The 16,344-nt window shown below is 48.5% G+C and overlaps 1 protein-coding gene across 4 annotated transcripts in view; it reads left to right on the forward strand.

Annotated features, from left to right (window-relative positions):
- Window positions 1–16,344, forward strand: part of DLG3 (discs large MAGUK scaffold protein 3) — a 174,369-nt gene that overhangs the window by 16,640 nt on the left and 141,385 nt on the right. For all 4 annotated transcript variants that reach the window (XM_074962798.1, XM_074962799.1, XM_074962800.1 and 1 more), the window contains exons 3-4: window positions 3,361–3,509; window positions 11,833–11,991. In XM_074962798.1, the coding sequence (XP_074818899.1) occupies window positions 3,361–3,509; window positions 11,833–11,991 (308 nt within the window). The remainder of the gene's footprint in view (window positions 1–3,360; window positions 3,510–11,832; window positions 11,992–16,344) is intronic.

Raw genomic sequence — 16,344 nt, forward strand, 5'->3', positions numbered from 1 at the left:
CAGTTACTGGATTTACACCAACGTCACGGTACAGAATTTGGCCCTTAAAGTTGAACATGCAACCTGAACCATGGTATTTCCTGTCTTGTACAGCTATAACATTCTCTTACGGTTGCTTTTGTGTAATAATTCCGTGTAACCAAACACAGGGGAGAAACAAACGTGTGCAGTTCCCGATGCCCATGAGAAATTAGTGAATTAAACCACGACGCTGTGCACATCCCCTGACTGAGACACTTGTGATGCTGCTGTAACCTGCCTTCTTCTCTGCCCTGCCTTTCCCTACTGTTTCTTACTTCCATCTACTGTATCCTGCAAATGGCTACATGGACTCAGGGGTTCTCTTGCACAGATCCACTGCTCTGGGGCAGGAACCTTCGTATTTGCTTTGGGAAGTGCCTCATGTACTTGTGAGTGCTGAAAAATCAGACCCCCAGGCTCCATTCCACTGGTATGCCCGGAGAGCTCAGCTGCACCGACCTAGATCCAGAGACTGGGTTTTTTGGTGACACCCTGGGGAGAAGGTTTTTTTGTTTTTTTTTTAATCCTATTTTCATAAAGTTTAGCACATTCCAGGCAGCTGCTGAGAATAACTGAACAGGGAGCAGCCAGTGCTCCTCTGTTACATAATGATTATTTTTATAACAGAGGACTAGATGTTTTCTCACTAAAACAAAAGTCCTGTTTGTGTTGCTTAGTAGTGACTGGTTACTATGATCTCATGTCTGAGCTAACTGGGCTTCTTGGGTGGTTTACTGCTTTCTGGGCCCTTTTAGGATATGTGGCATATATACCGGTGGTGCTCCTGGAGTCCACGAAGGATGAGTCCCAGGTTCCCCTTACACCCTGTATTGTTAGCTGCCCCACTTTCTCTTCTGGATGCTTACAGCCAGATTCTGTACTGCACTTTCCAGGAGATAACGCACATATGCCATGGCCCAGGAAGGTGCAGTGGGGTCTGGGGAGGGAAGGTGGGTTTAAGAACATGAGAACAGCCATACTGGGTCAGACCAAAGGTGCCCCAAAGGACTGAACAGAACAGGCAATCATCAAGTGATCCATCCCCTGTCACTCATTCCCAGCTTCTGGCAAACATCCTGACACCATCCCTGCCCATCCTGACTAACAGCCATTGATGGGCCTATCCTCCATGAATTTATCTAGTTCTTTTTTGAAGTTATAGTCTTGGCCTTCACAACATCCTCTGGCAAGGAGTTCCACAGGTTGCCTGTGCATTGTGTGAAGAAATACTTCCTTTTGTTTGTTTTAAACCTGCTGGCCATTAATTTCATTTGGTGGCCCCTAGTTCTTGTGTTATGAGAAGGAGTAAATAACACTTCCTTATTTACTTTCTCCACTCCAGTCATGATTTTATAGACCTCTATCATATCCCCCCTTAGTCATCTCTTTTCCAAGGTGAAAGGTCCAAGTCTTATTAATCTGTCCTCATACGGAAGCTGTTCCATATCCCTAATCATTTTCGTTGCCCTTTTCTGCCCTTTCCAATTCCAATATATCTTTTTTTGAGATGGGGCGACCACATCTGCACGCAGTATTCAAGCTGTGGGCGTACCATGGATTTATATAGAGGCAGCTTACATAGAGGCCACTTCTGTACCTTCTAGATGATGGGCTGCTCAGAGGGCTGGCGTGGGTCCCAGCATACATTACAGCCCCCCTGCAGGCTGCGTGAATTCATGGCATTTCCCAGGCCAGTGGGCGGCCACCAGAGCAGGAGATCACAGCATGTCCCACCCAACATCCTCTGGTCCTGAAGGATGCCCAGGAGAATGGAGTACGGCAGCCTTCAGCAGCCCTGCACTGGGAGAACTCTTCTGCTCTAGTACAAAAGGGCTTTTTCCTGCTTCTTAAAAACTTCCCTAATGAGCCGCTCCCAGAGCCACGCAGGGTGGCCGAATGGGGGCAACAGTGAAAGCATGTCCCTGTGTGGCTGTGTGATGCTGCAGAGCAGAGCCTGGGGGAAACCCTTATCTGTGTAATTCCTCATGCCTCTTCCCTGGGAGGGAGAGACTTGCCACATGGGTCTGCAGTATGGGAGTGAGCTTTGTTTCTCCTCGGTTGATATCTCCAGCTGTCATTGACTGGGAAGGACAGAGAGCACCTCTTTCCTGGTGCCTTGTGTCGGTGTTTCTTTGGCTCCTGCGCAATCTGTCTCTCACTATAGATTCTGTGAGTCCCTGGATGGTTCCAGCCCTTGCTGGCCACCTCTCCCACTCATTCCCTTTTATTGAACACGCTGACGTGACTATAAGACATCTACGTCCGCAGATTCACAACCTGAAGGCAGAGGTGAAAGTAAGCCGGTCTGGTCCGGTCCGGCGTACCAGTAAGAAAGCCGGGACACAGCCAACCATACTGGCAGGGCTGCTGTTGAGGGTGGGGGGGGGGTGCAAAAGGGGCAGCTGCCCCAGGGCCCGGCAATTGTCATTGGAGCCGCGGGCGGCATGGGCCAGGCAGTGCTGAAGGGATGGCTGGGGGAGTCTGGCCCCAGCCCTGCCCCTTCTGCCTGAGGCCCTGCCCCTTCCAGGGGCCCAGAGCCACCCCCACACCTTGCCCAGGACCCCAGCTGCCCTGCGTACCGGGAGCAGCAGGCTGGAGTAGCCTGGAAACGGGCTGTGGAAGGAAGGCCACGCAGCAGGCAGCCCGAGAGCCAGGCTTGGAAGCAACGCGTTGCCTCTCGTTAGCTGGGGGCTCTGTAGCAGAAGCAGGAGGATACCGGGCGGCAGCCAGCAAGCAGCACGTGGGGGTGGTGGGAGGCTGGTGTGGATGGGCCCCAATGAGACATGGTGGTTACCCTGACACAGTTCTACTGCAGTGCCCCTCGGGGCTGAGTTCAGAACGACTGGTGCTGTTTGCATTGGAACTGTCAGTCATTGTGTCTGGGGCAGTCCCACCTTCTCATTTCCTGCCAGTCCCAGGAGATGAATCATCTGTTACTTACTAGAGATGCTTAAGCGTTTGTAGGACCCTCCGAGGGCTAGCACCCGAAGAGCCTGGGGCGGGGGGCGAGGGGAAACCATGTCCAGCATGTGCCACTGAGCTCATAGTACATGTTAGTTCCTTGTAGACGTCTGGTAGCCTGCAGAAGCACTGCATTCACAGGGACAGCCCGCAGTGGAGTGAGTGGTGTATAGCATAGAATGGCTGTTCTGTGGGAGACAGAGGAATCCTGTACCAGTTATCAAGGCAGAAGTTTATCTGCACCAGGTCTCACAGCCATTAAACATGAAGGGAATGCAGAGAGAGTGGAGGTCTGTCTGTGTTTCACTGGGCAGGGCCCTCTCAGTTGTTCAGTTTGGAGTCCCCACATCTATGGATGTTTCTCATACTGTTTTGCAGATATTCAGGAGTTCTATAAGCTGAGCTTACTTTCTGCACACCCGCAGCATCAGATCCCAGATCCAGCTGCCGGTACATCTAAGAATGAGCATGATGCTGGAGAGCTGGGCTCCCCTGGTAGCCCTGGAGATCCCCAACGTACTCTGGAGGTAAGAAGGGTGACTCCCCCTTTCTATGCTTTGCTGCATGAAAACCCCAATTCTCCCCACTTTGTCCCACCTCAGTTACATAGATACCAGTCAAGTGAGGGGAAAAAGAAGATTCTCTGGGCAAACTAACAACCCTGTAACGGTGCAGCACATGGGTGTGTCCCCTCGACACAGGCCAGTAAGCTATTTTCAACGCAGGCATGGGGGTTGTGGATGCCGGCACTTTTATTCTGTTCAATACACATTCTTAGCTGATCCTCACTGTGGTGTCTGAGCACCTTCCAGCAACGCATCAAGCGATGTGAGTAGCATCTGCTGTGTGTAGCTTGTCCTCTCTCCCATCCTCTCTTCACCTTGCACATGACGTGGAAGGTTTGGGATGGTGGGAGTTCATTTCATAGTCTTGGGTCAGCTCACGAGGAAGCTCTGTCTCCTGCACGGACAACATTTATTCTGATGGTAGAAAGTTCCCTTGTGCCAGGGGCGTGCAGCTGTGGACCACAGGCCTTATCCGGGTGCATCAGGCAATCTTTTAGATATGCTTCTGGGCCCTGGCCAGTGAGTGCATTGAAGATGGGGACCGGGACCTTTGAACTCAACTCTGTATTCATTGAGAAGCAAGTACAGGGAGCAGAGGACCGGGGTGATGGGCTCAGGGTAGCCCATGTCACTGAGGAGTCATGCTGTGGCATGCTGTACTAGCCGGACTTTCTCCAGGGTTGAGGGCCTCGTGCCCAAGTACATTGCATTGCTGTAATCCAGCCTGGAGGTGAGCAAGATGTGTCTAACAGAGGCCAGGTTCACCAGGATGGAATGGAACCTCCTAGCCAGCTGCAGATGGCAGAAAGCATTACTTACAGATGCTGCTGAGAGAGCCTGTGGGGGTAGCAGTGTGGTCATATGGGGTGAACGACAGGTAGAGGTGTGTCTCACCTTTCTAGGCTGGCGCCTGAGTCCATGTAGGTGTTGACTAGGATCAGAGAGAAGTTACCCTGTTGGGACTCCAGGGTCTGGCTGTCAGCAGTGGATCTCTTTCCTAGGATACATGGAAGGATAGTTTCAAGGGGCTTCCCTTCCATTCATCCCCTAAAGCCTAACATTACGGGATGGTAATTCACGCTACTGTCTTGGCAAGAACAAGTGCTCAGGGCGGAAAGAGCAAAGATGGGAGGCTTTTCTGGTCCCTGGGTTATGGGTGCTTGACTCCCTCCCTCAGCAATCCGGTCCTATGCAGGGATACTGAACTGATCACTTCAACACCAAGTGCCAATATAGCCTAGTTCCCAAGCTAGCCTCTGGTCTGTCCGTTCATCTTGCCTCGCAGGCAATATCTAAATACAGGTACAAAAATGAAAATCATCGGCCATAAACCCAACCCTTGCACTCACCACTTTTATAGGAGCAGATGTCCTATAAAGCTGCCTAACTTTGGATTCAGAAGGCTGCAAATGGGAATAAATACCTAGATTCATAGAGTTTAAGCCCAGATGGGACCATTAAACCTGCTAGTCTGCATATCACAGGCTGTTAAATTTCACCCAGTAACCCCTGTGTTGAGCCCAGTAACTTGTCTGGCTAAAGCATAACATCCCAAAAGGTATCGAGTATTTATCTGAAGACATCTGAGGCATCACTTCCCTTAACAGTTTGTTCAAACTGTTAAATCACCGTCACGGTTAAAAATGTGTCCCGTATTTCTAATTTGAACTTGTCTGGCTTTAGCTTCCTAACACTGGTTCTTGTTCTTTCTTTCTCTGCTAGATTAAAGAGCCCCTTAGCACCCCATATTTGCTCCCTATCACAGCTTGCCTAAGCCAATAGGGCATCTTGCAAAGAGCGCTCACCTTCATCTTACAGCAATAAATTCATACTTAAGATGGCCACCTGGGCTTTAAATTGCATCATATTATAAAACAGGTTCAGCCAACAAGGTGCAGCCAGAGTTAGGCCCCTGATCAATTTGGGTTTCTTGGGTTAAGACTCGGGAAACCCTTCCTGTTCTTCCCAGTTGTAGCCAGACCTTTGATTTTGTCTGCTGGGCCCTGATTGGCTTCTGCCGGCTCCAGCAGCTGGGTGGCCTCTCTAGGCAGTTCTTTGAAGTCTAAACTTGCTGCTCTTGTTCTCCAAAAGGACACCTTCTTAGGCTGGGGTGTGCCAAGACTAGGGCCTCCAGTGGGGGACAAAATGCCTTGGACACCCAGTCACAGATCCCACTGTAAACAAATCATCTCTCTGTTTTCTTTTTGATGAGCTTGTTAAATCTCATTGTTGGGCATTTTCTCCAGCCCTCGAATCATTTTTGTGGATCTTTTCTGCACCCTCTCTAAGAAAGTGTGGACACCAGAAATGTACACAGTATTCCAGTAGTGGTCTCACCAATACCATGTACAGAGGTAAAATCTCCTCCCCCTTTTCCAGATTCAAACTCTGGAGCCCAGGACTCTGAGCGAGAGAACCCAGCCACCCATCCATTCACCCCCCAAGAGTTCATTACTGTGGATTATGCTTCTCAACCTGCCATGGCCTAAATATGGGACACAATGTGTGACAGACACAAAATTAGGGACACAAAAAATTTAATCATACTGAAAACATAAAATGCTGCAGGAATCCTCCCTTTAATTAGATAATTCTTTCTACGACTTTAATGATTTAAGGATTAAAATCTTTTAGCTTAATGATTCTGCATTTCAGATTTACATAATTTTCAATTATGCCAGTGAGGGAACTCCAGATCAGTATGGAGTATAGAGAACTTCAGGGCTGAAAGAAGTGATGTCCCTTTAAATGAAATACACTTGAGAGGTAGGAAGGATAGATAGCAATGCAAAGAAACCTGTAGTGGACACAGGAATGCTTTAACTCTCTGTGGGGTGTTTTCTGGAGCAGCATTTCTCAACCTTTTCAGGTTGGCAACCCCTTATTTCAAGTCAAACATTTCTGTAGCCCCCCCATTTCCTTTGTGAGTAAGGGTAGAGCATGTATCAACGCTCAGCCTAAGTCATGCATTTGTGTGCGTGTTTCAAGGGACTGACAGAGACTATAGAATCCTGAAACAGAAGGGTGTGCAAAATGTGCCCTGCTTTGGTTTGCCCATAACTATTTTACATTTGGGGACAATGTATACCTTCAGATCAGCGGCACTGCTATGGGTACCCGCATGGCCCCACAGTATGCCAACATTTTTATGGCTGATTTAGAACAACGCTTCCTCAGCTCTCGTCCCCTAACGCCCCTACTTTACTTGCGCTATATTGATGACATCTTCATCATCTGGACCCATGGAAAAGAAGCCCTTGAGGAATTCCACCATGATTTCAACAATTTCCATCCCACCATCAACCTCAGCCTGGTCCAGTCCACACAAGAGATCCACTTCCTGGACACTACAGTGCTAATAAACGATGGTCACATCAACACCACCCTATACCGGAAACCTACTGACCGCTATTCCTACCTACATGCCTCCAGCTTTCACCCTGACCACACCACACAATCCATCGTCTACAGCCAAGCTCTGCGATACAACCGCATTTGCTCCAACCCCTCAGACAGAGACAAACACCTACAAGATCTCTATCAAGCATTCTTACAACTACAATACCCACCTGCGGAAGTGAAGAAACAGATTGATAGAGCCAGAAGAGTTCCCAGAAGTCACCTACTACAGGACAGGCCTAACAAAGAAAATAACAGAACGCCACTAGCCGTCACCTTCAGCCCCCAACTAAAACCCCTCCAACGCATTATTAAGGATCTACAACCTATCCTGAAGGATGACCCAACACTCTCACAAATCTTGGGAGAAAGGCCAGTCCTTGCCTACAGACAGCCCCCCAACCTGAAGCAAATACTCACCAACAACCACATACCACACAACAGAACCACTAACCCAGGAACCTATCCTTGCAACAAAGCCCGTTGCCAACTGTGCCCACATATCTATTCAGGGGACACCATCACAGGGCCTAACAACATCAGCCACACTATCAGAGGCTCGTTCACCTGCACATCCACCAATGTGATATATGCCATCATGTGCCAGCAATGCCCCTCTGCCATGTACATTGGTCAAACTGGACAGTCACTACGTAAAAGAATAAATGGACACAAATCAGATGTTAAGAATTATAACATTCATAAACCAGTCGGAGAACACTTCAATCTCTCTGGTCACGCAATCACAGACATGAGGGTCGCTATCTTAAAGCAAAAAAACTTCAAATCCAGACTCCAGCGAGAAACTGCTGAATTGGAATTCATTTGCAAATTGGATACTATTAATTTGGGCTTGAATAGAGACTGGGAGTGGCTAAGTCATTATGCAAGGTAGCCTATCTCCCCTTGTTTTTTTCCTACAAACCCCCCCCCAAGACGTTCTGGTTAAACTTGGATTATTGCTGTGCACATTGTAAGATGAGCTATTGCCAGCAGGAGAGTGAGTTTGTGTGTGTGGTTTTTGGAGGGCGGGGGTGTGGGGGGGGGGTGAGAAAACCTGGATTAGTGCTGGAAATGCCCCACCTTGATTATCATGCGCATTATAAAGAGAGGTTTCAAAGAGGGATGGGCTATTACCAGCAGGAGAGTGAGTTTGTATGTGTGTCTGGGGGGGGGGGGAAGGGTGAGAAAACCTGGATTTGTGCTGGAAATGGCCCTCCTTGATGATCACTTTAGATAAGCTGTTACCAGCAGGAGAGTGGGGTGGGAGGAAGTTTTGTTTCATGGTCTCTGTGTGTATATAATGTCTTCTGCAGTTTCCACGATATGCTATGCATCCGATGAAGTGAGCTGTAGCTCACGAAAGCTCATGCTCAAATAAACTGGTTAGTCTCTAAGGTGCCACAAGTACTCCTTTTCTTTTTTCTTTTTACGAATACAGACTAACACGGCTGTTACTCTGAAAAAAAAGTCCGTGCCTCAGACACACCCGCCCCACCGGCCTTTGGTGGCGTCTGTGGGGGCCCGGACTCAAGCAGCAAGTCTTGGACTTTTTGCTTTGAGGGCTGAGCTGAAAAATCTGAAAAAAAAGTGATTGGTTCAAACCCAAACTGGCTTTTGTTGGGCTTTTTCCCACCAAAACAGGCCTCTCCCTCTGCCGCAAAAATATTCTGGGCAAACCCTGTTCATGTGCGTTTCCATCTGGCTTTTTCAATTAACTGACTTTTAAAATGAAACACTGGGTCTGCCACAAAAAGTGGGCACATTTCATTTTGAAATAATAAAACGACTTTCAGCTTTTTTTTTTTAATCTGAAACCATTTGCTGAATTCTACCGGAAGTCACGACTAACTTTGGTGCCCTGAAAAATGCATTTTTCAGCAGATTTGCCATTCGCTGAAATTTTTTTGCCCAGGTCTAGTCGTGGCCCTGTGATTGAGAAACGCTGCTCCAGAGACCCTTTAGATCTTAGCAGCCTTACACCTGGTCAGCAGCTGGACCGTGTGGGGTACAGCAGCTGGGAATGAGCCAATCCACCTAGCTCTGAGAAGCTTTGATCATCAGCAAAGGCATGTGGAAACAAATGGGAAAGCTAAACCAGGCCCGGAGCAGTAGAGTGGGAGGAGTGTTTACAGTAGCATCTTAGCTGGCAGCAAGTGCTTGCTCGAGTGATAAGACCAGGAGGCCTGTTACGCCCCTGGGCCCCACTGAGTTGGACTTCCTCAGATAGGCAGGATTGTAAACATTCTCGGTTGAGTGTTCGAAGGGAGGGGACAGCTGCATGTACTTTCTTTCAGTAGTTGTTTGTTGTACGGGTAGCAGGGCTGGAGAATGGGATAGCAGAGATCTTTTAAAAAAGGAGGACTTGTGGCACCTTAGAGACTAACCAATTTATTTGAGCATAAGCTTTCGTGAAAAAATACCTCCCCGCACATGCTTTGTGTGTATAAAAAGATCTTCTACACTTTCCACAGTATGCATCCAATGAAGTGAGCTGTAGCTCACGAAAGCTTATGCTCAAATAAATTGGTTAGTCTCTAAGGTGCCACAAGTACTCCTTTTCTTTTCTTGAATACAGACTAACACGGCTGTTACTCTGAAAAGAGATCTTTTAAAGTCCCCTTATGTCTGCGCCTCCTCAGCCCTCCGTTCTCTCCCATCCTGCTCTGCTTCTCATTTTCCAAAAGCTTAAAATCTCTCCTGCAGCTCGTGCTTTGTTTCCTCAAACATATGTTTGCTTTATGTTTGAAGTATCCTTACTATTAAAGAGTTAAGTGCTGGCAAACAGAACCAAACCGTGGCTCCTGCCCAGCCTAGCAGAGGGTAGGGGGACTTCCTGTAGCTGCTGAGGAATCCCCCCTTCCTGTGGAGCCTGTGTCCACTGTTCTGCAGTGAAGACGCCGATAGACAGGAAAGAGTTAATCCTTGCTACGCTCTGAATCTCACCAGGGTGGAATATGACCTCCTAGGGACCATTTCCGGCATTTCCAAGAGTCTATAAATGCATGAGGTAGCTCATCTGTCCTTGAGAGTTAATTTTTAACCCATTCAAAACTTGGCCACCAGGGGGCAGAAAAGGCACCTTCCTCTCCAGCAGCGCTCCGAAGCCAGGGGGTGTTTTCCTGGGAAGCGAGACGCTGTGATGCCAGCAGGCTGTGCCAGGCCGGTCAGCCTGCCCTGTTATATGGCCCCAGGCTGGGGCAACGTGCAGGAAGCCAGTTCCCCGTGTAATTCTCTTTGGGAAGGAGGAAGGCTGGCCTTTTGGCTACAGTTACTGCATATGCGTACAGCACCTGTCACAGTGGGGCTAGAATACAAATCACAGAGAGCAGTAATCCCTCCCCCAAGAGCTGTGCTCTGCTCTTCCAGTCAGGAGCCCTAGGTGTGAGCACCAGCCTCTTGCCTGTCCCCCCAGACTGGCTAGGCTTGTGGGAGGGCAGAGCAGCCAGTCAGAGCTGCTTTTCCTCACTTGATAGTAGACACCTTCACTTCACTCCTGCCTGCAGGCTCCTGCGTCCTCTCTCCTCCATCCAGGGGCCCTGGGTCTCTCATGCTGGTGGAGACAGGCTCAGTTTCCAGTCCTTCTTTTCCCAAGTGCAACAGCCTGTACTCGTGTGAGCTGTGCTTCCTGGCCCCACTCCATGCCTTCCCGTTCCCCATCTCTGTGCATACAGCCTTCTCTCTGGCTTGCAGAGGCAGGTATGTGAGCCCATGGCCTGCACAGCAAACGCAGAAGGAGTAGCCGTAGCCTCCTGAGCTTATTAAGGGAGACCTGAGGGTTTTGTCTCACTGGCGAGGTGTGTGGAAGAGATACTGAGTGAGTCTGTAGCAATCCTAGTGTGTCACTGAACTCAGTGGAGAATAGTCCCTTTTGTGCAGGTTTCAGGGGCCTAGAGCACAGTCTCTCGCACTCACTTGGATGGGCAGTTTCTCCCTTTCCGTGCCAATGAGGCTCTGCCTAACACCAGTTCCTCAAGTTCAGGACAGCAGTAACCTGGGTATTTGTGTATTGGCAGTGGACAGACCCCCACGGGAGATGTCTTTGGGACGCAGAACCCCAGGGATCCGTGTGTAGCATCTCTCACTGAGAACCCTTAGCACTGGGCTGCTGGCACTGGACTGTCAGTGTCGTGGGGGGGCATGGTTCTGTAGGAATACAATGGCATCAGAAGGAAGTGTCTGAAACTGAACAGTGCCAAAGCCACAAGCTTCTACTCCGGTGAGCGGCATAGAATTGCATTCTCTCAACCAAAGGTTTCAGAGTAGCAGCCGTGTTAGTCTGTATCCGCAAAAAGAAAAGGAGGACTTGTGGCACCTTAGAGACTAACCAATTTATTTGAGCATAAGCTTTCGTGAGCTACAGCTCACTTCGTCGGATGCACTCAGAACTCCTTTTCTCTCAGCCAAAGGGGTACCCTAGTTTGTGGTGCACTACTCAACCAGTCCAGCAGGGGGCAATAGTGCACAGACATAAGCCGGCCAACCCTGGCACTGGGACCAGGAGAGAGCCTAGGAAGGATCCTCTTACATGCCTGCAAGGGACCAGTGAATTCTCACCAGCAGCACGGGCATAACCGCGGGGGGGATGGGGACGTGGCCCCTTCTAGGAACCTCACCCTCAGCGTGGCTGTAGGATTAGTGCAGCCCCACCCCTGGTTCCTCTCCTCCAGCTACTTTTTGGCTGTGGTAAGACGGCTGACGAGCGAGGCTCGCTTCCATCGGCCCGGCTCACTCAGCTAAGAGAGATGCTTTTTATCCCTCTCGTCTTGTCTGATGCACCCCTCGCTGTGGGATCTGGGCTCCTCCACAGCCACCTTTTGGCCTCTCCCGTGTTTTCCTTTGCTTTCCTTGGTTCTGTCCCACCCATCTCTGTGTTTAATTGCAGGACACTCCTCTGGATCGTGAGCAGAGACTGGCGCAAGGGGCCACGGGAAGCAGCATGCTGGGGCAGCAGCCACAGCTGGTGAGAGTGACTGAGAGCAGGCTGGAGTCGCCAGCCAGTGTTTGCTGCCTGGTGGTTCATGCCCACAGCACCCTACCCAAGGTGAGTCTCCAGGTTGCACAGGGACTTTTCATTGGTGGAACTGTGTGTGGGCGCAAGGCGTTTAACCAGGCTGGTAGAGTTAAAGCAGCAAAACAAAAAGTGTAGACAAGCTCTAAGAAAAGGGGGAGCCTGGACTGCAGGGTAAAGCACCTTTCAGCTGGTTTAGGACTGCACCAGACAGAGCAGAGCCACCATGCAGAAGTGTGTAGAAATCCAGTTCCAGTTCTCTGCTTCCCAGGGCTGCAGCCAGAGCCCATTCTAAACAGACATAAAAACCCAGTGCTGGTTCTTCTCTTCCTGCTGGATAGTTTGTCTGTTCTTATGTGCTGCTTGCCTTCCCCTCCTGGCTGCGATGCTTCTCACTGGACCAGCACATCTGTTTCTCGTATGCAGTCCTGTGGGCACAAGGGGTAGAATGACATAATGGGGAAGGGCATGAGAGGATGCTGGGACCCCACGGCTCCCCACGTCTTCTTTTCCTGTAGAATTGATGTTTACAGACTCACCACGAAACGATGCTGACTCCAGATTTTTACTGGGAAAACTAAGACTTCTGTTTCTTTCATGCAATTCAGCTGAGCCTGAGTCGATTCCAGGGTCCCTATGGACTCCAGCTCTCAAAGGCAACTTCCTGGGAGTCTGCCCAAGAGCTGGGAGTGTGACTTCAGTGCTGTTATAGTGTCTCCATAGCAAATCGTGTGTAAGGGCTGGGAAGGCACTTCCATTCTTGATGCCTTTTCAAAAGAATTATCTTCCGGGCTGAGAGCGATTCTTTGGCAAAGTTCGGTACGTTTCCATATGGGTGTTTTAGAGGAATCTGGGAATGGGGAAGAGCAGATATAAGAAATGTAGCAGATGCCTTTTCTTGTGCCTGGCTAACACCAAAGACCAGGTTGTTTTAAAAACTCCAGCCTCTCGTGGGGTCAGTCCTCTGTGACAGAGAGAAATATGAGGTAGAAATAAAGAAGCTGAAAATCCTTCCCCACACATATGCAGTATTCCAGTTTTCCACTGAACTTTAAAAACAGTGAAGTCCAGAGTTCAGGTCACCAGATGTTTGACTCTTGCATCTTTCATCGCTGTGCATGCCAAGGATTCACATTGCACACTGAGTAAATGGTTTGGTTTGGTTTGGTTTTCTCAGTCGCTACCCTACTAGAACATGATGGCTGAGAATTTAACCTAGTTTTAGGCATTAATAAGAGAAAACATGTGATGCCATTTCCCAGGGGTTAGAGTGACTGAGGTGCGTAGAGCCGGTCAAAAAATGGAGATACAAACGCAGCCTAGCAACCCAAGCAGCCGGTCTGCACATGTGCATCCGCTAGTGGCTGCTGCTTCACTCCACGTTGCGCTGCTGTCACTCTTTTGGTTTCAGACCCATATTACAGTTAACCCTGTGTGTGGACAAGCCTCTAGATTCATGTATCTGCCACCACAGGTTTATCGCAGTGGTGTTGTAGCCATGTTGGTCACAGGATGTGAGAGAGACAAGGTGGGTGAGGTAATGTCTTTTACTGGACCAACTTCTGTTGGTGAATGAGGCAAGGTTTTGAGACCTGAAGAAGAACTCTGTGGAAGCTCAAAAGCTTGTCTCTTTCACCAAAACAAATTGGTCCAATGAAAGACATTACCTCACCCACCTTGCCTCTCTTCAGAAGTTCATAGCCGGTAAACTGGGGATGTGTCTTTCCAAGTCCATTTTTTTGGGCAGCTTGTTAGCTCATAATCTACAGTGTGATCTCCTAGCATCTGGTTACCTCCGGAGTGGTTGCTTTATAAACATCTAGGCAGGTAGGTAAAGCACCTGTCTAGGTGCACAGTTGTGTCCCTAAGAAGAATGAAAGAGTCACTATGTCGATCTGAGGAAGGAGCCGAGGGTAGTGATTACAGATGGGAACAGAAATCCAGTTCAGGTTTTGCTCCCTCCAGAGATTTTACTCTCCGTTCACTCTACATAGACACGGAATCCACATCAGTTTTCTCTTCTTATTGTCTTCACTGTAAGCAGAGCCAATAAAAGCAGAGGAAAACATGCAGTCTTCACTAAGAAAATTATCCATTGAAAGTGGGAGTCAACCATGAATCTCCTGGTCTCTCTAATTTAGATTAGTTAAGTCCAGATAGGATGGTAGAGATCCTCAGAGGGACCCATCTAAGCTAGGTGAATGGGCAACCCTATGGCTGATGGAGTTCGTTGTCGATAAATACACAGTAATGCACATTGGAGGGAAATTTCAAAACTATTCTTACACCTTACAGGCATCTACATTAACTGTATCCACTAAGGAAGGGGACCTGGACATCACTGTAGACAGCTCAGTGAAGATCTCTGCTCAGTGTGGAGTGGTGGTCAAAGAAAGCAAATAAAACGTCAAGATGCCTAGAGAATAATATGGAAAATATTATAATGCCTTTATGTCCATCAATAGTACGGCCTCACCTAGAACACAGTGGGCAGTACTGGTCACCCCCTCTCAAAAGGATTTTGCCAAATTAGAGGGGAGTTCAGAGCAGGAAGACGAGAATGACGAAGAGCCTAGAAAAGCTTTTGTGTGAGGAGAGATTGAAAAGACTGGGATTGTTTACTTAGAAGGGAGACAAATAAGAGGTGACATGATAAAAGTATCTGAAATGACTGGTCCGGAGAAGATAGACTGGGAGCTTCTAATCTCCCTGTCTCATAATAAAAGAACAAGGGAACATTCAGTGAAATTTTAAGGTGGCAAATTCAAAACAAATCAAAGGGAATACTTTTTCACACAACATGTAATTAAACTGTGGAACTCATTGTCACAGGATGTCATTGCGGTCAAGAATTTAACAAGATTCAGAAAGGATTGGACATTTATATGGATCTCCAGAATATCCAGAATTGTTGTAGTTAATACTAACACATTTTGGAAGAGTTGTTAAACCTCATGGTTCCGGGTATAAACCAGTCTCTAACTGTAAGGGATTAGGAGATGTATTGTGGGAGTCAGATCATCTTGTATCACTGTCAGACAGGATACTGGACTAGATGGACCCTAGGTGAGACCCAAAATGGCTATTATTATGTTCTCTCCACTGGGGTTGAAAATTGTTTGGGTGCCAGCATAGGCAGCACCAAACTGTCTCCAATATCGATTACAAAACAGTAGCTAGACCCCTGGGGAGTGAGAGGGAATAAGGGGAACTATGTCCGTCACTTCTTGTCAACAGCTGGTGTGTCCTAGGAGTCTTCCGTGTATGACTAGTATATAATCCGTCAGCAAACCATGCCGTCTGGGATTCTCACATGGACCGTGCTTGCAAGTGTTAGTCTGGTTTATACTTTATTGTGGGGGAGCCCATACCAGGTCTTTCATAGGTACTTCAGCGGGAGAGGTAACGTACATGCCCTTGAGCAGTGGAGGCATGGGGTTAGCATAGCATGATTCCTGCAGGGCACTGGAGCAGAATGCTGGCCAGGGGACACCGGGATGTGGGGAGGAGGAAGGAACTGGTGCTAGGCTGGAAGCCCTGCAGGACAGAAACATGGTCTTTCTATTTATAAAGTACCACAAGGCCCTCTCGAGCCTAAGCAATAACAGAATTTCTCCTGCTGGAAACTTTGGAGAGTCTCCGTTCTAGCTCAGTCCGTGTTTGTGGCTGAAGTTGCAGTGTGAGGAGTGGAGGAGGTCCTGGCAATGCTGTAGAGTTGTTTTCTACTCCTCATGCAGCCTGGATTTTCTGATCCCCTCTTTTTTGCAGGTTTCAGAGTAGCAGCCGTGTTAGTCTGTATTTGCAAAAAGAAAAGGAGGACTTGTGGCACCTTAGAGACTAACCAATTTATTTGAGCATAAGCTTTCGTGAGCTACAGCTCACTTCATCGGATGCATCCGATGAAGTGAGCTGTAGCTCACAAAAGCTTATGCTCAAATAAATTGGTTAGCCTCTTTTTTGCATCCCCCATTTTCCATCCTGTCAGCCACTGTCCTATTCTGGTTCCTCTTGTCCCCTCCCCAACAGTTCTGTGTCACTTCCCCTTCTGAGTCTGTCTGCTACGAATGATCCAGTGTAATCCCTGCAGATGGCTCATTAATAGCACCCCCCAGGCAATGGACGAGGATGCTGGCGAAGGAGCCTGCAGAGAGGAGAGCAGTAACTCTCCCTGGATCGTCTCCTGGCAATTGACTAATTCACTGTTGTTTTCCATCAGTTTCAAATATCAATTAGACAAAGAAATCTTTGGGGAGGCAAAGTCCTGCCAGCCTGCTGACTGACGAGGAATCCGTTAGAGATTCATAGCGCGCAAGGTCAGAAAGGACCAGTCATCTGATCTCATGCATTGCGCAAGCCGTAGAATTTCACCAAGTGATTCCTGCCTCA

This window comes from Natator depressus, chromosome 9 (genome assembly GCF_965152275.1).
Source record: "Natator depressus isolate rNatDep1 chromosome 9, rNatDep2.hap1, whole genome shotgun sequence".
In the NCBI taxonomy this organism is placed as follows: Eukaryota; Metazoa; Chordata; order Testudines; family Cheloniidae; genus Natator; species Natator depressus.